The 27,782-nt window shown below is 34.1% G+C and overlaps 1 protein-coding gene across 3 annotated transcripts in view; it reads right to left on the bottom strand.

The window, feature by feature from the left end:
• LOC105566413 overlaps nucleotides 1–27,782 on the bottom strand; it is a 61,067-nt gene that overhangs the window by 10,807 nt on the left and 22,478 nt on the right. For 2 of the 3 annotated variants that reach the window (XM_012020402.1, XM_012020401.1), the window contains 3 exons: nucleotides 23,525–27,058; nucleotides 2,899–3,023; nucleotides 684–762 (listed from right to left, as the gene is read on the bottom strand). In XM_012020402.1, the coding sequence (XP_011875792.1) occupies nucleotides 684–762; nucleotides 2,899–3,023; nucleotides 23,525–25,680 (2,360 nt within the window). In that variant the 5' untranslated portion in view covers nucleotides 25,681–27,058. Of the gene's footprint in view, nucleotides 1–683; nucleotides 763–2,898; nucleotides 3,024–23,524; nucleotides 27,059–27,782 lie in introns of those variants that run through there. The other variant, XM_012020403.1, reaches the window with a different exon arrangement.

Genomic DNA, 27,782 nt, shown 5'->3' with positions numbered 1-27,782 from the left:
CTAACCACTTATTTAAAACTAATCTTTTCAATTACTTAGAACAGATCAAAGTAACTTTAGTAGAAAGGAATGCAAATTTGTAAATTTGCGTATATACTGTGTGTGAATTTAAAATGGCGATTCGAGCAATGCTTTGGCGTTAATTTGGGCGCTATCGTGGCAGCGTCCCGCGGCGCCGTTGCACCGACAAACTGCCCAAGTAATTTTGCGCGCTGTCTGCCTGTGATCCCAAGATACGCCAAGAACTTTGCGACATTCTGTGGTTTCACCGCCATCGTTCACGCGGGTCATAGAAGCCGACCTCTCGCTCGTAATTTGCATGCAATCGTTCCTAATTTGTGCTATAATGGCACTAATTAGAATATACATACAAACACATATATACGCACGCGTATGTACAGGAAAATCAATAAACGAATATTAACGAAGAAAGGAAAAATTAACGAAAATCACCTAATGTACCTAATAAAAATGGTAATCCTTACATACAACAATTGAACAATAGAAAATCTGTATATTTTATACAAAACTTATTATCTTACGTGTTCTACGTTATATTTTTATATATTATGTGATTTGATTTACGTAATATTTATATAACCGGTGAAAACTTTTATTATTACGATAACATATTGTGCAAAAATAAAATGTTAGATACTGATACACTGAGTGTATGTACTTACCGCATCGGTTTAAACAATGCCTGCATGTTGTCGCCATAATCAATGATCAGTTTTAATTGCGTGCCACCGTCTTTTTGAACTGCAACACATCAATCAGTAAATCTATAAATAGTATCGTTTAATTATAGGTGTACTTCAGAGACTTAACAAACAACTATTAATTAAACTGCATAAAATAAAACAAAAATTGGTATGGTAATATATTGATGTAACAACAATAATTACTAAACATGTATGTACATATACATATAATTATAGTATATCAAATATCAAATATACATATAATATGTTATTATTCCTGTTGGTTATATGTATAATAAATACGATGAATTATTTGCGAGTTAAACTAATATCTTAATAAACTATTTTAAGTATTTCAATTATTTCTCTTTTTTTTTAAATATTTCAAATCAAAGTTTGACACTTGGGGAGAGAACTTACGATACACACAAGAAATCTTTGAAACTATGCATTTTTTACAAGGCTTCGACATCATTGATATTTTTTAAAAATTATATGATTCCTATAGTTATTTTGCTTACAAAAATGATAAAGTAAGTAATTCAACAGTCGATAATTTACAGTCAACAATTTAATGCTTCACATTTTATATTGTCACGTACTTACTTATTTTATTCTGATATAAAACATAAAATATTTGGTAAAATGTTTATTTTTCGTTGGTCTTACTTTAATACTTTTATGCATAGAATAATAAGAGAAGTCGATTGGTATAAAACAAAATAATCACAAAAATGTAACTGTACTTTACATTGCAATTAAATAATTGATTATGTGAACTATAATATCTATACATAAATTTGTACAACCATTGTAGTCGTATTCTAACAAAATATAATGCTATTCTCTCTTATGTATGCAAAATTACAAAAAATTTTTCTTCCGTAAAATTTTATTGAAAGTTTAGATACCAACAGATTATTGCATGCCATATTACTAATCCTTTTACGGGATAATTAGGATTCATTTAATAAAATCGCGATTCGTTTAGCTTTTGCATTACCATAAGCTTCGAGAAGTAACGCGAGTCAATAATTCGTCGGGCAACGATGATTCGTCGTGGTCAAATAATAAAGCGTCCGTCGTCTGCGGCCTGAATTAAATATACGACATTCACGAGATTAACAGTCGGTACCGCGAGATCGATATATCTGGCGAAAAATAGAACTAGGTTTGTCCGAACAAGTCGTCATATTGTGACAATATGTTAATGAACAAATCAAACACGTAGCTATCTTCCAGAGAGCATGCATGTCTGAAACACATCGTAAATACATCGCGGACATAGGTGTCTAAAAGAACATTTTACAAATATCTTTACGATGTCTTTCAGATATATACGTACTATCTGGTAGTAATTTTATTATCAGAAATGTGCTATTTTCAAACGATTTATGATTGATTAATCAGTATAAATTAGGCAATTATTTTATCTTCTGTATAAAATAGTATTTTATACGAAACTTATTATCTGTACATATATCCATATACTTTTACATGTACTTTTACATCCTTTTATATTTAATTTTTGAAAAGTTTATATAACTTTACATAATTTTACATAATCTTATAATGACGCATATTTTTATAATTTGAATGCAATAATAACATTTCTCTCACCTGAGTCGTTAACAATACATTTTCTTAATTGTCATAACGTCATGAACAGTTCGACGATAGTTACCCACTCCTATCCCATAGCTAATTAAATATGTTCTTCTTTATTCTCAATCGACAGAATTGGAGCGAGATTTTAATTATTACGGTGAAAGTTTTATCCATTTATCTTCATCAATTTTGCTTCCTTGTTTTCTTTTGTTTCAATTCGTAATATCATTATTACTATTAGACAAGACTTCCCTTTCTAAATCTATTCCACAACTGACAAAACTAAAGATAAGCTTGCCATCATTATCTCGGTTAATTCAATGCAAATCAAAATATTACTTTATTATATAAATGTATATAATACTACAAAAAAATAATATGTAATACCACACACAACTGGTATCGAAATATACAAATTAAATATATTCGATACAACGTATACAAAACAATAAATAGTTTTTATCAAAAATGATCGAAAAGTTAATATTAAAACCATTCAAAATAAATTTATAAAACAATACTTTACAGAAAATGTTTCTAAAAATTGTAAACTTTGCGATTAAATTGATTATATTAATTTACTCACCAACATGAAGAATCGGCTTTGTCGCCATCTCGTGAAGCAATTGGTCCACGTATTTCGAGTCTTCAGAATATAACTCCAATCTTGAGATTTGTAGGTGGAATTTCTCCAAGGTCGTGCTATTTTTTCTGGAATAAAGAAAATTTCCCTATACAATATACTTTATTAATGTTAAATATATAATATTTAAATTATATATACACATCTCACACTTCTACAAATTAATAATGTACATGTTCTTGAAGCAATTAATGTTCCTTAATTACTCATAATTTCCGAAACAATAAAGAATAATAAATCAGTACATACACTTTTAGCGCACTTGTGTACGCGTAGGTACAAGTTTAGACGTTTTATAAATTTACATTTATTTTATACGTATATATATTTGAAGCACAGAGAGATTAAAGGGTTGAAGAGTTCAGAGAGTGGAACTTTTATATTTTTTATATAGATTTAATATGATTTGGGACGAATTCTTTTCTTCGACGTTCGACGTTTAGTGTTGATCATAACATTTTAACAGCAAATTGACGATAACATTTTGCCGTAAGAAAAGGTCGAATGTCAATCGATGCCAGTATCAATTCTAAAAACGTTCATAGCGTTGTAAAAATTCCCGATAGTTATTTCCGCGCAAAAGTAGAACGAGCAATAAAAACGTAATTCTCGTTGCATTGCCATTTTTTTATCGATACATTAAGATAAAAGTCAGTGTTGTAAGAAATACATTTTTAAAAATAACTAGACACATATATAGATATGTATGTTTTATGAAGAATTGGATATAAATTCCTTTACTCTAAACATAAATGTAGATATATTGCTTTTCAAGTATATATTGTATGTATATTCCGTATACAAACAATATTTATAGAAAGTAAATCACATCCTCTAGTTACTATATAAAAAATCTATATAACATAAATAGACAAAGACGAATATAACTGATTCATTATAAATCATTCATATAAAAAATTTCGCTCGTCACCTTCGTCGACCCGCCCCAATGAGACATTCCATGGGAATAATCGCCAGAATTTTATGGCATGATATCGAATCCTTGGGGATAGTAAAGAAAGATGGGAAGAACGAAGGGATGGAGAGAAGATCCAAACCGCGATGATTGTGAAAATATAATTTGTAGGCATCGTTTGACCGTTTTAAAATGCATGGAACGGTGTCCACAACGACGACGGCTTTCGACCCTCTTTTTATGCTCTAAAGGTGAGGAGCATCTTATCCAATATGGGAAGAGAGATTTACCATTTCGGTTATTTTTCTACGTATCGTTCTTTCGACGTTTCTTTACGGTTCTATATGCCTGGAGAAGATATCAATATAACAAAAAAATTTAATTAATAACACAATGGAACGATATATTAACGTATAATATGGTAACTTTAAGAAGAAATATACAGTAAACTTTATATTACAAGTAAATTACATATACAAATTTCAGATAATTAGTTATTATGAAATTACAAAGAAATTACTTTGCAGAATTCGTTATTAAATTATTTTCAAGCGAGAAAACTTTCGACGGCATCAAGCTTAAATCGAGTAATTTACTGCGGGGCACATCGGCAGTCTTTTATTAAAATTCACCTCATGGCTTTCTCGCTGCTATACTCCTGCTCCCAATCCCATTTCCACCCCCAACCTAAAATCTGAGTACTTGTCGATATCCAGTTACGACGTGTTTCCAATAAAAATCTGCCGCTTTTGCTAAATAAATCATTATATCGTCGCGTTGCTGAAACTTTCTCATAGTCACATTTCGATTTTTCTATTTTTCTATCAGACTTGGAAACATTTGTAATTAGAAAAAGATTGCTATATTTTCGTTTTGATTTGTAGATTGATATCAATTTTATTGTTAGATATTTATTTGAATTGTTTCATTTTATTATTTTCATTAATCAGTTTTTAAAATCAAATGATCGTTTAGAATTAATTGTAATTCTAATTTACGATTATATCTTCTTCCGTATCTTAATTTAACACGTGTAGGCCCAAATGGCGGCCCAAAGATAACTCCGAGATATTTATATCCCGCCACTGGATGGATTAGTATGCAGCAGGAACTCCGCTATGATGCTCCTTCATCTTTCTTGAAGGTGGAAAGTTGATGCGACACTTCTAGGTAAGGATTTTTCATCGTCGTGAAAAAATTATACTTCTTATATTTTATATAAATTATATAATAACATAACTTTATCTTATCGATATGTATCTCTATAATTTACTTAATGTATCAAATAATATATGACTATATATTATGGTTTGTTATATGTATATTGCTTCTTTTTTTAATTGCAAATGTATTTTACAACTTAACTCTATATCATTTTATTTTAAAATTTATATTGCATTTATATCTCCAATTAATAATAATTAAATTTAATAATTGAATAGAATTTAATAGAGTTTAATAGAATTGATTTAATTATAACAGATTAATCCGTTAAACGAATAATTATTTAAACTGGTTTATAATACTATAGAGACACGCATACGATCGTGAAAAAGTTTCTACAAGAATTATAATATAATATATAATTTATGAAACGCGCAGTTACGAGCAGAGGTCAAATATTTGATGGAATATTTATTGAAATCGATTCGGGCTTCTCCGGGAACCTATTTAATAAAATTTTTTTTCCATCTGCCAAAATTTCATACTGAAAACCACGAAGGGTATAATTTGCGATATAGTTGATAACAAATTACACATTTTTACTTGAAATAAAATAAAATAGAAAATAGTATTTGCAGAAAATAAGAATATAACAATATTTATCCAAAATGATCAGGAATATTTAAATTGGAAAACACAAATGTATTATTAACATTATGCATGTAATATAATATCATGTAACATATTTACAGTATCTACGTTTGCGCGCGTGCGCGCGCGTTGTGTATGTGTAATGTATACACATATTAATATCGACTTTTGCTTAAGTCTTCCTCAGTTTAATGGTGGCTGTTAATTATATGAAACACTCTGTAGATTGTTTAATATAATACAGATAAAAATAAAATATTTAAATAAAGTATAATTTCTTTTATTTAAGGAGGTAAAATAAAACAGATTTTTATTGCTTAAAAAATAGTGGTATATATTTAATTTTTCAAAATTATATTTAAATATAATTTATTATCGATATTAAAACAAATATCTGTATAGTCATAATAAAAATAATCATAAACCATTTAATTTTAGTTTGTGGTGTAATTTTGTCTCAAAAAGATGCTTTGCAATAACAAGTGGATTAAAATAATCATTATCTGTATTTTCTAAAAGTACATCTTCATGAATTTTTGATATATTTTTAATATACCTTTATAGATTTTCATCTTGGCTATTCTAAGAAACGCCTTTAAAACTCATACAAGTAAGTTTAAATACAAATAAGAGTTTTCACTCTTCTAACGTTATCTTCATAAAGACTTATTTTGTAAAAAGAGAAATAAGCTTTTACGAATAAAGTTTCAGATGCGAGTGTATATAAAAAAGTATTCTTACACTTGATATCCAATTAAAATCTACTATACAGATTTAGTAACTAATTATCATCTTCCTACGGCTAATGAATTATCAAATCTGAGGCTTCTCAAGCCCTCAAAGTTGCAAACAAACGCGACGGCTGATTAAGGATTTCATGATTAGGCTATTCTCTCCCTCCCCTATCCCCTCCCTCGTGCAAGGGACGTCGTCGACGTCGACGACGATGTCGTCGTCGCAACGTCATCCTGTCTCTCGAACTGCAAACCGAATCTCTAGATTGAGTTCTCAGCGAACACACGTGCGAGCGAAACTAATCCGCGACTTCTTCCTCTCCCCCCTCCCCTTTCACCCGCCACCCTATTCCTTTCTCGATGTCGATGTCGGAAACTCCGTCGAGACTAAGTCTTAAGCCTGGTTCTCATGTATAACGCGTAGCGATCCCGAAATTAGCTCAGAAACGAGAGGTTTCTACTGATAGTATTATTGGATTCGTAGATACTTAGATCCCTGGCTTCCGGTTTTCCTAAACCCACGAGAAACCTCCAGGTCCCCGAATTTGTCTTCTATAATAAAAAAAATTAATAACTACGAATTAAAAAAATTTTTTAATAATTCGATAATTGGATAATAATGAGAAAATAACGAGTTTCCCCAGTTGCCTTTCGTTTTTACATCCGGAACTCGCATCAAAATCGAAAATGCAATCAGAGGCGGAAATTCGAGAGGGATGGGATGTATGCAAAAATATAAGCGGTAAACTGAATTAATGCGAATCGTGTGTGGACAAGACGTAATCAGTCGCAGTCTGCGCACATGAAAGGCTGACCTAAGCCTTCGTTATTGCACATGTACGTACGCGTCCGTGAAATTGCATTAGCGATCGCATGCATATTGAGAACGAAAGCGAGCGAGATTGTATGTAGTATCTATAGTATAATTCGTTAATACAAATATAAATCAATAATTCTACGATCTTTGAATCGAAAATATTTCATAAACCAATAATTAAACATCGTTAATGATCTTCCGATTAATATTAAGGAAGATATTTATATTACAGAATAATTTTAGTTTTATGTATTTCGTCTAGCAAATTACTAAAACTACGGTTTTATAATGTAAAAGTTATTAATATATAATAACGCTCAATTTTGATAAAAATGTAAATTTTTTTCTTCTAACATAATGTTAAATCTACACTTTCAAATTTGTGATATTTTTATAATCGAATTTATGAAAATATCATGACGAGTTGTTTCCGAATATCTACAGTTTTCCGAAAAACAATGAGATTTCATATAATTTCATGTCGAATAATGCAATTTTATATAGTTTACCGGGAAATAACGCGGTCCACGTCGAGAGATTCTCAAGTAACGTCCGTTCGTCCGCTGCTGTGATGCATAATGCATACGATGCACTTTCTCACGTGATCTCGTATAACGGAGGAAGGAAATATCACCACAACGCCACTGGAGAGAATATCAATTCTGAGAGGATATCAATGGCAAATCGCGGATTCAGAGATGTCACTTCCTCGATTTGCAGGCTCTGTGCCCTCGCTGTACCAAGCTCCCCAAAATTTCACGATGCAACTCAATTCACATTTCCAACATAATAAAATTTATCCTAAGCTTTATAAAATTATAATGAATTTTATCTCCAAATAAATATTAATTGCCATATATTTTAATTAACTTTATTGTATTGTATATTTTTATATTTTTAAATATCATTACTTTAAATATATGATATATATTATATAATTATTATATTATACAAAATAACCATATAAAATAATTATTATTGTATAATTTTATGATTACATTGTATTTATTTATACAATAATATATAAAAAATTATGAATGTTTTAATGTTTAAAAACATTCCTTTTAAAAACCAAATATAGTGGACAATTGTGTTCTATACTTATTTAAATTTCTTTTGTGACAAATTATTCAATCCAACTCCATGTTCGTTTGGGGTTAGAATTTTTAATAGATATTATTAATTCTTTTCTAGATTACGGCTTTATATACTCTAGAATGTGAATTATGGAAGAATATTTAGTCAGCCACAATTAACGTTGACCGACTTTATCAACCATTTTAATTCTTATGTGCTATAATTTACATCATTATCAATGGCTCATAACGCACTATGATAGTACGCAACGTTAATAAACCATAAAACTCTTAATTAAAATGTTAATAATAATAATAAGTACATATATGTAACAAAATGTAATAAAAATTCAATATGAAAAAATAATAGATACATAATATGTGTATTATAAATTATTGTATGTGTGTGTGTCATGAATATAAGTATAGGTGTATATAAATTATGCAAAAGAAAAGAAATGTGAAGTAAGAGCAAAAAGTAAAAAATTATGTTTTATCTTGAGAAAATTAACATTACGCAAAATTATGCCATATGTCTCGTCCGGATGGACAACTATGTAGTCACGTCTTCGTGCCTGCATTCACAACAGAGTTTATAAAGCCCCCCAATCGAAAAAAGGGGGCGCTTCCGCTACCGCTGGCGTCCGCCACGCCGCTAGCTTCATTATGTTTTCTGTTCTTGCAGAATCGACAGAGTTTACAGATTAGATTTGTTAGTGAGTTTCTCAGGAGTTTTTTGGATACAGCTAGCAGGCCTAAGCATAGATTTCGTTCTCCGAATTCTCCAAGGGAACGATCCTCGAGGAGACACAAGCATCGGAAGCGTTCGCCCGGCAGAGGATCCGAATCTAACCTCTCGCGATCGCGGGAAGGTTCGAGACATCGGGCATCCTCTCGCGCGAGAATTTTTTTGCAGACCCTCGCAGACCTCGTGGACCTTACGAGTACTCGCGAGGTGCCCTCGCGGTCCACTTCGGAGGATCCTGAGGCTCTAATAGGAGGCACCCCAGACGATTCCTCTCCAGTAAGAGAGACGTCTTCAGAGCTTAGTGTATCTACGGATACTCTCACAGAGAACAGACGACCCAAGGCAAGGGTCGGGGCGGCGTACCAGGTATGTCCCCTTGTCGACCCGTATTCTCTACGGCAAAGAGGGGACATAACCGACTGTTCATATCTGTGTTGGCTCGTGTTTCCAGGGAAAAAGCGCCTGTTTCCAGTGAGGTAACTAACGTCACCTTTGCCGAAGTTCCAGAAGCGGCAGATTCCGCTATCATCGAGAGTGAGTCGCCGTCATCGGACAGCCTGCTGAGGCGGATGTTCGGTCAGGGCTTAAGGAAGAACTCAAGAAGAGTCTCCTTACGAAATACGAGCCCAAGGAGGAACTTGCTTTTCATATTCCACCTAAGGTAAACAAAGAGATCCTTCCTAACCTCGGCGCTACGGTCATTGCGCGCGATAAGCACCATGTGCAGTCTCAACTCGAGGCGGGCGCCTCCTTGAATGCCCTAGCCTCGGGTTTCTCGGAACTCACTAAACTCGAGTTCCTACAGGCATCCCCAGAAGGGAGAAGGGCGGTCTCTAAACTAGCGGAGGGGATTAGCCGGTTAGCGGACCATTATTATGGTCTGTCAGGGGCCAGGCGTGCCTGTATTGTACCTTCGCTAAGTTTCTTGGGGGAAAACGGTTTCAGATGCAGCCGGGACGGACGAATATCTCTTCGGAAACAATTTTGCGGAGGAAGTGAACGCCGCTCAGGTAATCGAGAAGGTGGCCAACAAAATGGCCAGGAAACCTCAGCGACCTCCATCCCAAAAGACCCGTTTCCCAGCAGGACTACACTCCGGTTAACAGAAAAACCAGCCAGTACGCTTGCAGCAGAACTCGAAAAACGCAGGGATCCCTCCTCACAGGAACCAGTCGAGGCACCAGTCGAGAAAGGGCTCTCTACAGTCGCAGTGGAACAAGCGATCCCGGTCCAGGTCCTGGTTCCGGTATTAGACACAGTAGCGGGTCGTTTAGCCCTCTTTATAGAGCGCTGGAAGGAACTAACCCCAGACCCTGTCATATTAGAAGCAATAAGGGGGTACCGACTTCCATTTTCGGTATCGCCCGTGCCTCGCCCTGTTCTAAGGCAAACACGCCTGTGTGCGGTTGCCTGTAATAAGGAAATTAATCGTTTGGTTTTAAGGGGCACTGTAGTGAAGGTCGAGCCATCTCAAGACCAGTTTTTGTCTCTCTTTTTCCTAATTAAGAAAGCCTCGGGCGATATGCGATTCATATTGAATCTACGCAAACTCAATTCATACCTGTCACCTCCACATTTAAAAATGGAGGACTGGCGTACAGTGGTGCGCCTCATGCTGCCGAATTTTAATATGGTTCCTATAGATCTGGAGGATGCGTATTTGCTAGTCCCCATTCATCCGTCCCATAGAGGATTTCTTCGCTTTCAGTGGGGCGGCTCGACTTTCGAATTTACAGCATTGCCGTTCGGTCTCGCCACCGCCCCTTACATCTTTACCAAAATTATGCGGCCCGTTGTTAGGGCCCTGCAAGAGGGAGCCTTTCAGTCAATAGTCTATCTGGAGGATTTTTTGCTCTTAGGAGCTTTGAGAGAGGAGTGTCTAAGGATCGTCCAAACCTCTCTAGAGGTGCTCTCAGCCTTGGGCTTCCTCGTTAACTACGCGAAATCTCAGTTCATTCCCTCAGTCAGACGTAAATATTTGGGATTCATTTTTGATTCCATCCATCAATCGATAACAATTCCTCCTGAAAGGAGGAGGAAACTACTGAAGCTGATACGAGACTTCGCTTGTAAATCACGTTGTTCCATTAGGGACTTTGCCAGTATGATCGGCTCCCTAGTCGCAGACTTTCCAGCGGTACAATATAGTCCGCTATACACTAAGAGGTTTGAAAGGGAGAGGTTATTAGCTCTAGAATCCAACCTTATGGATTATTCCAAACAAATGCGGCTTCCTCCGTATTTAGGAGAAGATTTTGAATGGTGGCTAGCCGTTCCTTCAAAGCCTGACCAGGCCAGTCCTAACCGGTCAGGTCCTTTCGCAACCGAGATATTCTCAGACGCGTCTTTATCAGGCTGGGGGACCTCTTGGGGTAAGGATCGCACCCACGGTTGGTGATCCACAGAAGATAAATATCTTCACATTAATGCACTAGAATTAAAGGCGGCTTTTTACGCTCTGAAGTGTGTTGCTTCCGACTTGCGGAATGCTAACATTCTGCTTCGCATCGACAACACCTCCGCTATTGCTTATATAAACAGGTTTGGTCCCGTCCAGCATCCCCTTTTATCAGACAGCGCTAGGGACGTTTGGAGGTGGTATGGGGAAAAGGATCTATATATATTCGCGTCATACATTGCATCAGTCGACAATGTTATTGCCGACAGTAAATCACGCATGCTGAGCGTGGATACAGAATGTTCTTTATCACCTCAGGCATTTAACCGAGTTGAGGAAGGGTTCGGCCCGTTCGAGATCGACCTTTTTGCGTCACTTATTAACGAAATATACATTTCTTGGTTCCCGGACCCAGGTTCTTGGGCAATTGACGCCTTCACTTTATCTTGGGACCATCTATATTTTTACGTTTTCCCTCCTTTCAGCTTGCTCTCGAGAGTGCTACGCAAGATTTATGACGATAAGACTAAGGGAATCTTAATTATACCTTGGTTGCCCTCTCAACCGTGGTTCCCTTTATTTCATCGTCTTTTAACTCGGAACATATAGTTCTTACACCCTCTCAACGTCTTTTATCTTCTCCTTTCAGACCTCATCATCCGGAATGGAGAAACCGTTTCCTGGTTGCAGGGAAGTTATCAGGGAGGCGTTTTTTTTTTTTTTTTAGCTCAGGCAGTCCCAGCATCGGCCTTAGATGTCAGGCTCGCTTCTCTATTTGCAGCTACAATTAAGCAATACTCTCGCCCTCTGAGAGCTTGGTGGAATTTTTGCCACAGGTATCGGGTTTCGCCATTCTGTCCAGAGATTGACAGAATACTCGAATGCTTAATACAAGAAATACGTAGGGTTGGTTCGTACTGAACCTTCAACACCATGAGGTCAGCAATCTCCCTTGTTACGGGAGGAGCAATCGGCAGTCATCCCTTAATTGAGCGATTTGCCAAGGGCATTTCAGTTATAAAACCTCCGAGATCGGAATACGATTTTATTTGGGATCCAGCGCCTGTAATTGCGAGACTAGCGAGGATTTTTCCCTACGAGCCATTAGATCTAAGTGCGATAACTAAGAAGTTAGTTCTTCTCTTAGCGTTAAGTTCGGGTCAGCGTATACAGACCCTTGCGGCGATTAGAGTCTCCCAGATTTATCAAGAGACGAACAGATTGATCATTAGAATTCCGGATCGAATAAAGACGTCAGGGCCGGGTCGAGCCCAGCCTTTACTTACCTTCGCTCGTTTTCCGGACCGCCCAGAGCTTTGTATTCTAACGATTTTAGTCCATTATCGGTATAGTACTAGAGACTTAAGTACACCCGAGTGCGATTCGTTGCTTATTTCTTTCGTGAGACCTCATAAGGCGGTCGGAGCTCAGTCAATAAGCCAATGGATTCATAAGGAGTTGGAGCTGTCGGGAGTGCAAACCGACCTATTTTCATCTCATAGCACCCGACATGCTTCCACTTCTCTAGCCGCCAGGAGGGAAGTATCATTGAATATTATCAAACGAGCTGCTGGTTGGTCCGGAGAATCGCAAGTCTTTGCGAACTTCTATAATCGCCCGATTTGTAACGCGGACGAATCTTGTAATGCAGTTTTGTTGTAGTAGAGGGGAGATGACTGCCTATTTTGGTTCCTATCTTTACCGTTGTGTTCTTCAGGAAATAAACCCTGGTTTTATCTTTAGTTTTATGTCCTTTGCAAGGAGCAGGGGTTTTCAATATATAGGCAATGCGCAAATGCGGAAAGTTTTGTGTTAAGAAATGTATGTATACATATATAGTTATATATTTACTCACAAATCGCGCTCTAAACAACTACATAGTTGTCCATCCGGACGAGACATATGGCATAATTTTAAGATTAAACGAACTTGTAAAGTGAAGTTCGATCTTAATTATGCCTTGTCTCGTCCGGATGGATCTTCCCCGCCCTAAGCTCCTATGAGCTTTTCCCGCCCAGGGGGCGATTTGTGGCCCAATGTGAACTTTAAATAATGAAGCTAGCGGCGTGGCGGACGCCAGCGGTAGCGGAAGCGCCCCCTTTTTTCGATTGGGGGGCTTTATAAACTCTGTTGTGAATGCAGGCACGAAGACGTGACTACATAGTTGTCCATCCGGACGAGACAAGGCATAATTAAGATCGAACTTCACTTTACAAGTTCGTTTAATCTTAAAATTATACATTTAAAAATAAAAGAATGAGATTTTATTTGTTATAATCATTGCCACAATTAAACATAACAAATCGTACAAGTCAACGAATCCAAACAAATTAGAAATAATGGTAGTAACATGATAAAAGAGATTTTATCTCCATAGAAACTGTTCTTGAGGCTATTGATCATATAAACGTATGATAAATCTGAAAATAAATAGAATTGAGTGCAGGTCCTCTCTGTGTAGATGTATGGATGTAAATAAAAATACACGTGGACAACCGCAAGCGTGAAAGGAGAGCTGGCAATTTTTAAAGAAATAATTCAGTGACGATAAATCGATCGACTTGCAAGCAGATAAATTCAGGTAAAAAAAAAGCATTCTATGATGATACAAACATTAAATTATCTATAAACTTGCTTCAGCAACGAAGTGCACTTATATATAAGCGGCAATATTAGAAATAGGTCAATAGTACACTGCTAAATTCATAGTGTCAAATATAATCAATCTGAGTCGTAGAGTTGTTTGATTGCAATTTCTACTCAACCTAAAAATGGGTTAAAAATAATTCAAATTTGGACAATTTTTGTCAAGACAAATTTAACAGTGTAGAGACAATAATACATAAACTATTACACGTAAAACCTAAATGTCTAAATAACCTTTTCCTTTTTTTTTAACATATACATATAAGATTAAAAATTCTCATGAAACCATCAAAAAATTAATTGAGTTGCTAAAAGAGTTGCTTAAAAAATTTTTTACATCTCGGGTGAAAAGTACAGCAGCTGTCTTTGGGACAAGTTTCGCTTGTAATATCGACCATGTCGCAACACGAAGTGTTGCAAGGGAAATGTTAGCATGCATTTCCCTTAGGGTTACAACGTGTAAACGTTGTCGTGTAACAACCATAGTCCGCGCTATCAGAGAGGGTACACGAGGCCGTGACCCCGTCGCCAGGGGAATAAGTCATTGTTTTGCGTAACAATAACGCAACGTCCTCGTTGCTCTATTTCATTTAATTGAATTTTTATCGCAAGGCAGATTCTTGCAGAAAGAATTAAAAACTGATTATCGATTCTCTGTTTCACGGTTTTAAATTCACTTCGATATCAATCAAATATTTTGCTGTTATATTGAGTGTTTATTAATATTGACATAGTGTCAAACGAATTTGTTGCGAAATTTTCAACTGGCGATATAACATGCTTTCAGTCAAGGAACGAAAATTCTCGGCGGAAGAATATTATTGAATTGGCTGGTCGCGAACGTGAGCATTTTTCTGAGAAATTAAAAAAAAAACATTACGGTGATATCAAATAATGGAAGATTTTAGATAAAGAGATTTGAATTGTTATATAAAAATTCTTATAAACAATGTTATATGGAGGATATTTTTTAACTCATTTCAAAGGCGATGTTTATAACACAAAGAATTTAAATTAGATTGTTTTCCAGTTATTATTTTTATTTTATTGTAGTACCTTAATACTTTATAAAATGTAACCTAACTTCGTAGTATTATTTTTATACATATAAAAAGACAAAAATACATTTTTTGTTTGTTAAGTTTGTACTCAATATAACTTTATAGCGACATTAATTTAAGTCCATCTACAAATAGGTATTCTTTACTTAAAAATAATCAGAATAAAATGATTTTGTTTAAGAATAACAATCTTTGTATCAAAGATTTAAAGTATACTGGGAAAATAAAAGTACTTCCAAGGTTTAGGTATCCCTTTGCGTCATTCAATATTGAAAAAAAGAAGTGCTATAAAATTTACCTTTCAAAGGGCTGCAAGTGGTAATTCAATTTGTAACTTTATGTACATAACGACTAATTGATACTGGAAAAAAACAGTGTGGCCACAGATTTAGAAAATTTTCTCAATATCTCATTGAGCCGATTGGAAATAAAAACGCGGATTTGACGCGTCACGGCGCTGCTGCAAGACGACGCACCGTAAACAAGCGAGGATAGAAATTATAGATGAGCTGGCGGGGTAAACAGGCGGCACAGCACGAGAGCCGAGAAAATGGCTTTTCCCCGGGAGAGAAATGCGTCGCCGCATTTTCCAGAGCGGAACGATCCGGTCCACGGTTCCTCTTCCCTCATCTTCCTTCCTCCCCCCTTTTGTCGCTTTCAATATGATCTATCCCCTTATTCTGATATATATACATAAATAAGATATTATGCAATAGAAAAGAAAGAAAGAATGAATTTAAAAATTGCGTGCTTGCGCATGCGCTCGCTCGTACATGTATTTGTGGAAGAAATATCCATAAACGAATCAATCAAATACTTTGAAAGAAATAAATTTCAGGGAAAAATTTATATTTTATTTTAACTCCGATAAACATTTTGCACTTCAAAAAGTACGAGATATACAAATTTTTTGCACCAGATATTTCTCTAATTTGTAAAATTTTTTAATATATTAGTATTTTTCAAAATTAAATTATGCATTTTTTTACATTTTTCAAATAATTAAATAACATAAAATATTTCTTGTTTTATGATTTCGATAAAATGCTTTCACACAGAATAATGAGATAAATCAATTAGCGGAAAAACAATTATATATTATAAACAATGTATTATAATAAATATATTATAAATGGTTACTGTTAAACAAGTGCCCGTATATGTTGTAAATTGTGCGCATACGCATACGTACGCTTCGTAGACATCATAAAAATTACAAGCTATTTTCACAAAATATCTGTAATAACAATTATTTTTACTGTTTTTTCTATTAGTGCCTTTAATAAAATACATTATTAAAATATTACTGTCAGGTCTTCCACGGGAAGAGAAGCAGCGGATGAATCTTACCTTTTTATATTTTATAAATAAATTTTTTTTACATCGATTCTTCTCACCATTCTGCTTGTAAAAATATTAAGGTAAGGTAATGGAAATGTAAATGTTTTAACAGGCATTTCATATTTTATTCTGGCCCATCTTAACATAAAATAAGAAATATTTCATATAATATTGATTTTTTTAATAAATACTTCAACGCTTTTATCGACGGATTTTGAAGGATTTTGCATCATACATCAGAAAGTTTATCTCTTCATCAAAATAGATATAAAAAGTATATGTAATACTCTGTGGAAAACATAAGAGTAGTCTTAACATTTAACATGTAATATTTTCAACAATAAATTTAAAAAATTGTTTTATTCGAAACAATGCCATACTTTTGTTTCGAAAATAAAGATTCATATAGGTTGAAGAATTCTTATCTTCGATGAGGAATTTTTATGAAGGATTATTCTCTCTTTGGTGATGTCGTTAGTTCAGACTCGTCGCCGTACATATTAAAAGTAAGTATCATATATTATGATGTCAAACTGAATTATTATTGTAGGAGAAATCGAATCATGAAAACTCAGATTATTAAGTGTAAAATTTAACTCAATTCTTGGAATTCAAAATTTCTATCTGCTTTATATCTTTTTTATATTTTAAGCTACAGTTTCTCAATATTAGTAGAAGCAAAATCAATTCCCCATGTTTCTCTTTGCTTCAATCCCGATCACATATGACAATTTGGACAGGCAAGCTGGTTCGAGAATAGGCAGTACTGTTTGCCGGAAACTGACGAGACAGAGAGGCTGCTATTGACCTAATTTCGGCTCATTGTGTATAAACCGAAACTAACCGAGCGAGAATCCGACGGGTCTATAGACGATCTATAGACCTATAGATTCTGTTAGTCGTCTACGGCATTCTAATCTAATTAATTTTGCTTCTACTATGCAAACGACTATGTAAACGTGACATAAGAAAGTATGGTCTATCGAAGTAATAGGTCTAAAAAAAGAAGACAATACAGAATACCGTAGAATTAGAACTTTTTTACGAAATTTTCTACGAAATTTGCGGCGTATTTATTAAATCATTTTATTATGTGGAAACATAATAATGATGAGCTATAATAAAACAAAACAAATGAGAAAATAATAAAGATATTTAGATAAACGTGAAATTGACGATATTTTACTTGTTATCACGAATCGGTTATTCTTATCATTCTTATTTGATAAGCTACGATAAGAAGCAATAGACTTGTTTACGACACCGTCGAACGAACATTTAATTCCAATAACGAGCGTGTCTTTTACTATGAAATCTTAAATATAATTAACATTAAAACAATAAGAAGATAATCCTTTTCGCACATAAAGGTGCACAGTTATAAACAATTTCATTTGACAATAATATTCAGCAATTTTTTTAGGACACGTTTCGTACAAATAATAAATGACCCATTACTTCTGTTAATATTTTATGTATGTAAAAGTTTATTTATTTTTATTCATTTCTACAAACTGCAATTTAAGTGTTTTATATAAACGTCTTTTGTGATATCGCAAACGTCTATTGTAATTTGCTTTATGAAAAATATTATTTCACGGTATATATTTCGGTTTATATTTCTTTTTATATATTTTTGTTATATATTTATATATTTTATATATGACGAGAAAATAAATTATAATGTCTGACACAATACTGACTTTCCGATACTTATCTTAATACTTTTCTACGCAAGATAATAAAAAAGAGCGATTTATGCTGAAAGAAAAATAAACTGTATACATATAATTCCACTTAGAATAGTGTAGTTACAAATGCATCAATGCGTTGTGAAATAATATAATCACAGACTAGTAGAGCATACTAACAATAAACAGTAAGAGATTTTGCTCTATAATTTTTTTCTATTTTAATTTATAAAAGAGATAACTCATAGCTTACTGTTAATTATAAGAATCAATCTGTACATATAAGTTGAAATGTAAAATATATTCTATAATATAAAATATATTATAATAAAGCATATACTGTTTTATATTTGCTTACTAAATAGATGATTGAATAAATATAAGTAAAACAATTAATTTTTTTCTATTGTAATATAATAAATATATATATAAAATAGAATAAGAATTTTTAACATAATTACGTTTTATTAGTTAAAAAACAAATTAATTGTGTGAGAAAATTATTTCAAGTAAAGAAAGTTAATGCTTTCTGGAAAGTACAATCAGCAATCTTTTTACTCGTCACAATTTTATTTATAATACATAAAATAACATTTTAAAACTTTCATGACAGGATATCGGTCACGATATGCAACTAGTATATCCAGTTTCGCGGATACGATAATCCAGTTTATCTTTGCGTGCAGCAATTACATAACTGTATTTCTAATGGACGATCGACCCCAAACGTTATACATTTCACATGTGTGTGTATATATGTATATGTTTTTTTCGTGTAGCGTGTGCATTTTAGCTACGAAAAAAAACTTGTAGAAGCTACGAAATACATGACTGTCGCTTCCGCTGGTTATTTACTTTAGTTTTGTCCTATGTGTCTTTATTACTCCATGCTATTTTATATAATATTTAAAAAATTGTAATTTTAATAGACTAATTCTAATAAAATTACTTGTATATGAAAAACTATAATGTCATATAAAAATGTTTACAACAAAGCAATGAGAATCTACTAAATATTATATTCCCTATATACTCATTGAAAAAAAACTATATAAGTCGTCTCTAAAATCGCCGCAATCATTTTTCATAGCACTGCATAATACGCGTAAAATGTATTTCCTTCTCGACTCAGCGATTTTACGTTGGTTTAGTTTCTGATTGTTACTGAATGAAATCACGCGATAAGGATTAATAGAATTCGTTGGTGGGAAATTAAACAACTGACAAGGTTTTATGATTCAATCACTTTCGATTCATATGATATTTTCTTTTTTCTTATATTAAAAATAGTGGCAACTCATGTTTCGCGATTAGCATACATATAGCATATATATTTTTTTATTTTACGATTGCAATGCTCGTTAGAAATGTAACCGATCGACCGTGAAAGGTAGATACGCGATAGGAAGTTATTATGTATATGGATTTTTTTAATTTGACTTTATAAAATTTCAAATTTTCTTTTGATCAAAACTTTTTAATTACATTTATTAATAGTGTAATCCCAAAGTCTTGCTAACAATATTATAATATACACATATAAATAAAATAAATTAAGTTTTAATGAAAACTTAGATTAATAATTAAAAAATAGATAAATACCAGATAAATTAAAAACTAACAATTATTTATTACATATAATATAATGTCTATAAAGGAATACGAATAGGTATAATTCTTTTCATCATATCTGAAATCCTTTTTTTTTCTCCTTTTTTTGAGCATACTTTCACTCCTCACTTTCGCCTACAATAGAGATTGGAATACTTTGACCCCCTCAAGGAATTAAGCCCTTTAACCCTTTCGATATCCCCTTACTAAATACAGTAATTCTCGTCTCATCAGGTGCCACTATTACTTGATCACATCATGCAATATTATCTAATAATTTCAAAGAAAGAAAAACAAGCCTCTTATTAACAATCTTACTAGGAATTTTTTTTACGTTACTCCAACTAATTGAATATAACGATGCCCCCTTTACAATAGCCGATTCAATCCCCTATACGAAAGAATGATCTCTCTAATAAACAAATAATAGTATAAGTTTAATCTATCTCATTTTAATTTTATTTATTTATACTAACATTTTTTAAATTTGAATACATTAATTTTATTAATAATGTTAATTTAATTCTTTACACATAAATTTTCTTATTTATTTATATTAGTTATATATATTATGTATATTATAATTCTAATATTCTGTACGTGTATTAATAGTACATTTTATTTCAGATTAATATAATAATGATGCACCATCGTAAATAGCATTACAGTGAAAAATGTGGCTTGCTGAACCACATGACGCGTAACAATCGTTGCAGTCATTTTCGTAGCAATTAATTACATTTGTGTGCGTGAGCGTCTGCGTGCGGGTCTGTGCCTGTGCGTTTAACAGATGTTATAAAAATATAAGCAAACAGATGTTAAAATAATGATGATGAAAATAATGATAAGGGAAATAGAGCAATTAAAAATTTACTATATCTTATTTTGCCTTGTGATTTTATAACTGTTCCTTATTGCTTCTTATTGCAAGTAAAAATAGAGTAGAATTTGCAACGACACTTTAATATAAAATTTGATAAATCTAATAAAAAATCGGATCTTTACAAGTAGAATTTTATCGCGGGATCTTTAAAGAGATCACTTTCACATTTCAATCGATTGTAATTATCACCTAAGTTGGTGTTAAGTCGACAAGATGGTAGCGATTCGACAGAGCGTACATTCTTTTCATTTCTCCGGATCAGTATTGTTTCCTCCGATCGAGATCGAGATCATTTCCGATCCCACAACGTCAATTCTCGAGAAAGCGTGGGAGTTTTTTTCCATTTCCCAGACGTTCTAAATCAGCGAGATAGCCTTATCCGTCCTCTTTACCTCAAATATTTGAAATGCATTTCGCTTTTATGCTATCGCTTCTTCCTCTTTTGACAGAACGGCCTATTGAAGGAATTTCAAAGCTATAAGGAGCAACAACAAATTTTTCACAATAATAGAGGATGGAACGAATAAATCTACGAGCGTCATTTTACCAGGCTATTACATTCATCCAATATATCATTTTTACATTAATAGTTTTCAAATATATAATTTTCGAAAGAAAACAGTATAGATTGTACGTTTGTTACGTATTCACTATTACCTTTTATATTTTTTAAATAAAATTGTCACCTTAAATGAATATATGGTAACACTATGTTGTCAGAAAACACCAGCTATCTTTTTATAAAATAAAAATTTGTATATAAATATTATTTTATAGGCTTATAGCGTACATTTTTAACTTTACAACATTAGCTAATTGTTAATAATTAATTAATTAATTAGTTGGTCAATCATGGTACGGATTTACAAACAGCGACAGTCAACAGATCGATGAACAAATAAACAAATGGACATATTAAAGATTGACAAATGTTAATGAAGTTGACAAATTTTAATCATAATTTAAATTTAAATTAATTTATAATTTAATTATACGTTGCATTACAAATATGTGGAATTAATGTCTGCGTTTAATTTTTGAAATGCAAGTGGCATTCCGAGAATTAGCCGCAAGGTGACACGAGATGACGAGAAACGCTAACGTAACATAGGATGAATGGACACATGCTGATGACGCATTTCCCTTCGTAATTCACCATGATCTAATGCGCTTCATGGTTTCACACGCGTAATACAATAATGAATTTCACATAAAATGGGAGAAAACATGTAATTACTTTTATTCCTTCAAAAAAAGTCTGAAATTGGTTCCACATTAAAAATATCGATGCAAATAGAAATTAATATTACGATTTTCTATAATACACCTCGCACATTTAATTCGAAGCGGACTTTAACTCAACAAAATTTTAATTTACGCTTCAAGAAAAAGGAATATACAAAATGTTCTATCTTTTGTATTAATTTTAATTTTATTAATATAGTTTTTATGATTTTTTTGTCAGCGAAACGACGACTTTCCATAACTTCCGTAATATTTTTATTTTAGGATTCTAAAGAAAATCTGCTTCAGATTATTTTGTTAGTGTAATTGTATTAACTATATTTCAATCTGAAGAGTTTTACTCGAAAAAAAAAACAGAAGTAGATGATGCCTATTAATTAGAAGGATCTTATAGCATTTGTTTAGTTAGTTTCGCATTTATTTTTAAGTTTTAAATATGCAACTTTGTGCACTGTCTTTGATAATCACGCGTTAACACGGAAATAGGGCGCCATCGCAACTGCAATCATCGCGCTTCCGCCATTGCTGTATAATCACGTTCATGATGCACTGAAGCGACCTTCACGTCTCGCAAAATATATAACAGCGTTTAATGAGAGATGCCTTTGAACTTTATAAAGAAATTCTCAAATTTAGATTTCAATACTAAGAATAAAATCGAGGGAACTTGGCAGGTCTATATAAAAAGAAACAGGGCATCTGTTAAACCAAGAGTGCAGGCAAGAATTTGGTAAACTATTTTGGTCCACTTTTACCGATAGCGATGTCTCCAAAAGTATAACGAAGTGAGAATCATTCCAGGTAGAACAATGATGTGAGATCGACTCGACCCAACAACAACCTTTATATGCGTACTCTACCACGCGATTATAACGAAACGTAATTCCACCGTTCCACGAAGGTGCCATGGAACATCGCGCACCTGTACCAACAACATTTCCGTTGTATATGTGTGTACACGTAAACAGATACACACACGCACGCCGAGATTACGTATGTTCGTTCCGACTGTCATCGGTATAATTACGTTTGCAAACGGCAAACGCACTCGTGCATACGCCGCCGACTCGCATCCCGCAATGCCTAAAGCCGCACTCACATCGAAGAAGAGAAGATTATAATGAAATTATAAAAAAAGTATCCTTTGGAAAGATCATACAAATAGACAAAGAGTTGATAGACGAGATTATCTACTTTCGTTACCGTGTGGAAATAGATTTTGTTAACGACGCAGGATATTCTAAAAGATGTGAGAGAACTTAAAATTTATTAGAAGTTTAAAAAGATAAAAAGTTTGAATTAATTAAGTAATTTAGCCATTAGAGATTCGTGATTTAAATGTTTAGTAGAACCGATTGTTGCGGCAACTAAACATTCTATGTAACTAAATCGATAGTTAAAAACGAAGAACATATTTAAGAAACGTGAAGGTGAAGATATAATGTACCTAATATATGTTTCTTATACGCACTCCACAAAGTGTAATAGCTAAACCTTCTTTTTTTACAAATGTTAATTAGTATTTTCGATATAACATTTGCGAAGACATTCGATAAAAATATTTATTCAGTTTCATCAATTACTCACCTTAACGCCACCTTTCTCAGTTCTCCGATCGTCGGATTGTATTCCCGGTCCTCTCCGCTAATTCTTGCCACTCCTTCGTCAACGTTCACCGCATACCCGTTCACCACCAAGTCCACCAAATCCGTGAAATCGTCGTGCTTTCTCATTGTCGACGACACCGGCGTTACATCGTTTTTCCTTGATTTTTCAACGGTAGGCGTTACCTCGCTATTAGCCTGTTCGCGACTGCTGTTACCTCGTTGAAGAAATCTCCGACGGAAATTATTGTACACGGTATCGGCGTCCGGAGGATCGCCGATGCGGACTCGCGCATGGCTGGGATTCAAATGGTGGCCGCTGTAGCCAAGGTCCATTTGCAAATCCATTACCAGCAACAACGTGAACACGATGGCGAGCGCGCTCAGACATAACACTAATTTGTCACGAATGCGGATAAGTCTGATGTTCAGCCGCATTTTGTGATTTTTATGGGGTTTCTTGTTACTAATTGGTTTATATCTCCTCTCGCTTTCCAATAATTTTCGTTCAATCAATGGCAACTGCGAATAATCCAATTGGCGGTCTATAAGAACGGAAGAATCTGTTTGATGTTTCTGATGAAATTGATCTGATGAAAATTTCTGAATCAATCGTTGGTTATTTAAAGCTTCAAGATTACCGACTATCTTCGATGTAGACGAATTGTTGGTATATTTCTTCGTGGATGGGTTTTTATTATTTTTTTCGGGATCTTTTATCTTTGCCTTTTTCCTCGAATCTATGTTGTGAAGTGAATTCTTCAAGACGGTTCCTTTTTTGGGGTCTTTCTTAGAATATACTATTAATGGTAATTGTTGGTCTACAAGATTATGAAATTCTTGACTTCTACGATCAAAGGGATTTTGTGAATCTCTTTGAATTAATCGTTGATGATGTGGAGCTTCAAAATTATTAATTATCTTCAAAGTAAGCAAGTTATTAATATCTACTTCGGTAACTTGATTCGTCGAGGTTCCTCCAGATTCTTTTATCTCAATGATTGGTTTCTTCAACGTATCTTCGGACTCCTGCACTTTGATGATACGACATTTCAGGCTCTCATCAAACTCTTTTACTTCAGTTACCGGATTCTTCGGCTTCTTCTGATAATCTTTATCAAAATTCGGACATGACGCACTTCCGTCGGATCCTGCGACAGAGTCAGTTAATGAAACTTTTCCGGAGTTATCTATTAGCTGCTCAGAACAAGGTGAAATCTGGAAGATCTTAATATGCTCTTCGGGTGGTTTCGCGATCGACTGACGTTCCGCATAGCGATTTGAAACCATAAGTTTACATGTCACGACCGACTCGTATTTATCGGCTGACCCGCTGCTATCGGATCTCGTTGACTCTTGACCCGACCAGTTCTCCTCCGGCGGTGGCGATCGCTTCACTTTGCCGACACTACCACTTCCTTTTCGCACTTTCTTCTCAGACCTCTGAACAGCTTGTTGAGTGTCCTTCAAGAGACAGCGTCTGTGAATAACAGATGATTGATCGGAGAGATTAATTGAATCGCTCTTAACTTGTTTAAGTTTTAAAGAAGATATGAATGCTGCTCGATCATCAACAGTTAAACACGGGTTATTTTTTATTGAAGGATTGTCCCAGATGTTCTCTCTCGTTGGTTGCGATAGTTCTTCTTCCTTGTTAGTTGAAGAAATATTTTCTTCTCTTGGGGAGCAAAGCTTTTTCGTTAAAGATAAACTATTCTGGACAATGTTTTCATTTAATTGCGATAATATATTTTCATCGGGAATGTCTTTCTCCTTTTCGGAAGCAATGTCTTGCTTAGCTGAAAAACTGACTTTCCTAGCGGGAGAATAAGGATCTTTCGTTAACGAAAAATTTTCTCGGCTGTCCCTATCTATTAATTGTGGAACTACAGGAATGTCTTTCTCTTTTTCAGCTAAAGAAATAAGATTCTCCGTTAATAAAGAATCATCATGGATGATTCTTTCTGCTAATCGTAACTGTGGATCATTCGGAATGTTTGTTCGCTGCGACAATAAGGAACTTTTGATTGTTAGTTGCGAAGGTTTCTCAAAATCTTTCTCTAATGTACATACGTTTTCTTCAAAGACACTTTTCGACAATTCTAAGTTCTTTCGAAAGTCTTTTATCGTCAATTGCATTAGTGGATCAATCGAGGTATTCTTTTCTGTTAATAATAAATTGTCATCCGCATTTTTATTTATTAAACGTGGATTCTTTCCAGCATTACTTCTTGTCAGCGACGAGTCTCTCTTTGGAACGTACTTCTTTAAGAATAATTCAGTTTCTCCAATACTATTCGTTATCAATTGAGAGATCTCATTAGCTTTATTCTTCCTCGATGACGCTGAATCTTTTTCAATGCCTTTTTGCGTCAATTGTTTTTCAAGATCTTCCTTTGTCAACAAATATTCTTCCGCATTCTTCTTTGGCAACAGAAGACTTTTATTTACGTTTGTATTGGTCCCCTCTTTCTTCAATGAAGAACTGCTGTGATTATCCGTCTTCACCAATGTCTTCACTAACGTTGCACTCTCCTGATCATGTGTTCCGGCTAATAAGTCTTCCCTTTTGGCCAACACCTCCCCTTTTGGAGAATTCTTTTTTATCAATAATGGGCTGTCCTCAATATCTCTCCTCGGCAATCGTGGACTTTGCCATACGTCATTCACTACCTCTGGACTCTGACGCTTTCTATTAGCTTTCCTTTGAGTATTCTTTTCGTGAAACAATGGAGCCTCCTTAATATTTTCTTTTAAATCTCTTCTTATATCTTCCCCCTCTAATATTAAATTCTGCTGATTGTTTGTATTGTCCAATAATGGTTTCTCTAGAATATTTTTCCTCGATATCAAAGACTCTTCCTGAACATCCTTCTTCAAACTTGGATTCCGCTGGGTATTTTTCTTTAATAACGATTGACCTTCTTTAATAGTCCTCAACAATCTGTCGCATCTCTCGCCTACATTTTCCTTTAACACTCTCTTCAAGAAACTCTCCGCTCTTCGAAATCTTCCACCATGACTTACTGTTAACTGATCGTCAGTCACGTTCGGCAGCTCAAAGAATTCGTCTGTTACTCTCTTTCTAAAGTTCTTTGGCTTTTCGTCGTCATTGCACTCATTTTCGGACCTGCCACTAGATTCTCCGTATTTCAATTTCGATCTAAATCTTCCGTGCGACTCTTCACAGTTGTCTGCGCTATCTGTGTATATCGGGCGGTCGGCAGTTGCTGTCTCGTTGCTGCAACTTGCACTTTCGTAACATCTCCCGTCGGCCAGAGCTCTAGATGATCCCTCGGGATGATCCGACGTTGCGACGCGCCCCGGCGTTTTGCACGCACCGATTTTTTAAGCAGACCACACGAGGCACTTTTACTGTGCTCCAAGCACTCACAAATATATGCCGAACAAATATATCACATTCACGTAAATAATTAAACGGGCGATTAAGGAATTAACTGAATTTCGTGAAAAGTGCGTGACACCGCGACACTCTGCGTTCTCACCGTCGCGTCGCCTGAAACAAAGAAAAAATATATATATTAATACTATATCGAAAATTATATAAAAATTAATACGTAGTGTTCAACAAAATATTTCAAAAGTGTTTATTTCTTACAAATCAATCTTTACTGCTCAACACGACGTTGAAATGAGAAATGCTCTGTCATGTGTGTGTTGTGTTTTGAGAAATTTAAGATAAAAATTGTAAGCTTTTAATTAAATAAAATTTTTTAACATATTAGATGTAGCTGTCTTATGATGGTAAGTACATTAAAATAGATTTCTTTTACAACATTGTTCGCAAATTTTTTTAAACTATAACCAAATAGAACATTTTAAATGAGTAAAAGTTTCTCTTTAATTATGCAAAATAGAGAAAAATGTTTTAAGTAAATGTCGTCACATTTAACTAGATGGTTCAAAACAGTAAAAAATTTACGTATTACTCCACTCAAAATCGCCTTTTAAACCGTATGTTTTCGTTCCTTTTCAGGGAAGTTCAAGAAACAATATCCTATCATTTAAATAGACTTCAATAAACCATACGCAGAATTTCTTCGCTATCTTCAACAGTCTTACAATGAGATAAAACATCTTGTAACATTCTATGTGAGATGTCTTATATGTATAAGCCTTCTAATCGAAAGGAAAAAGATAATATGCGTGAATTTAACTAAAACTTTTTTTCTATTACGATAACGCATGCCGATGCATTGCGTTACGTAGCATTGCGATGC

The sequence above is a fragment of the Vollenhovia emeryi genome, unplaced genomic scaffold (genome assembly GCF_000949405.1).
Source record: "Vollenhovia emeryi isolate VEMERY1.0 unplaced genomic scaffold, V.emery_V1.0 DF939145.1, whole genome shotgun sequence".
Lineage (NCBI taxonomy): Eukaryota > Metazoa > Arthropoda > Insecta > Hymenoptera > Formicidae > Vollenhovia > Vollenhovia emeryi.
Note: the sequence above shows the minus strand (reverse complement) of the source record. Positions and strands in the feature narration are given on the sequence as shown.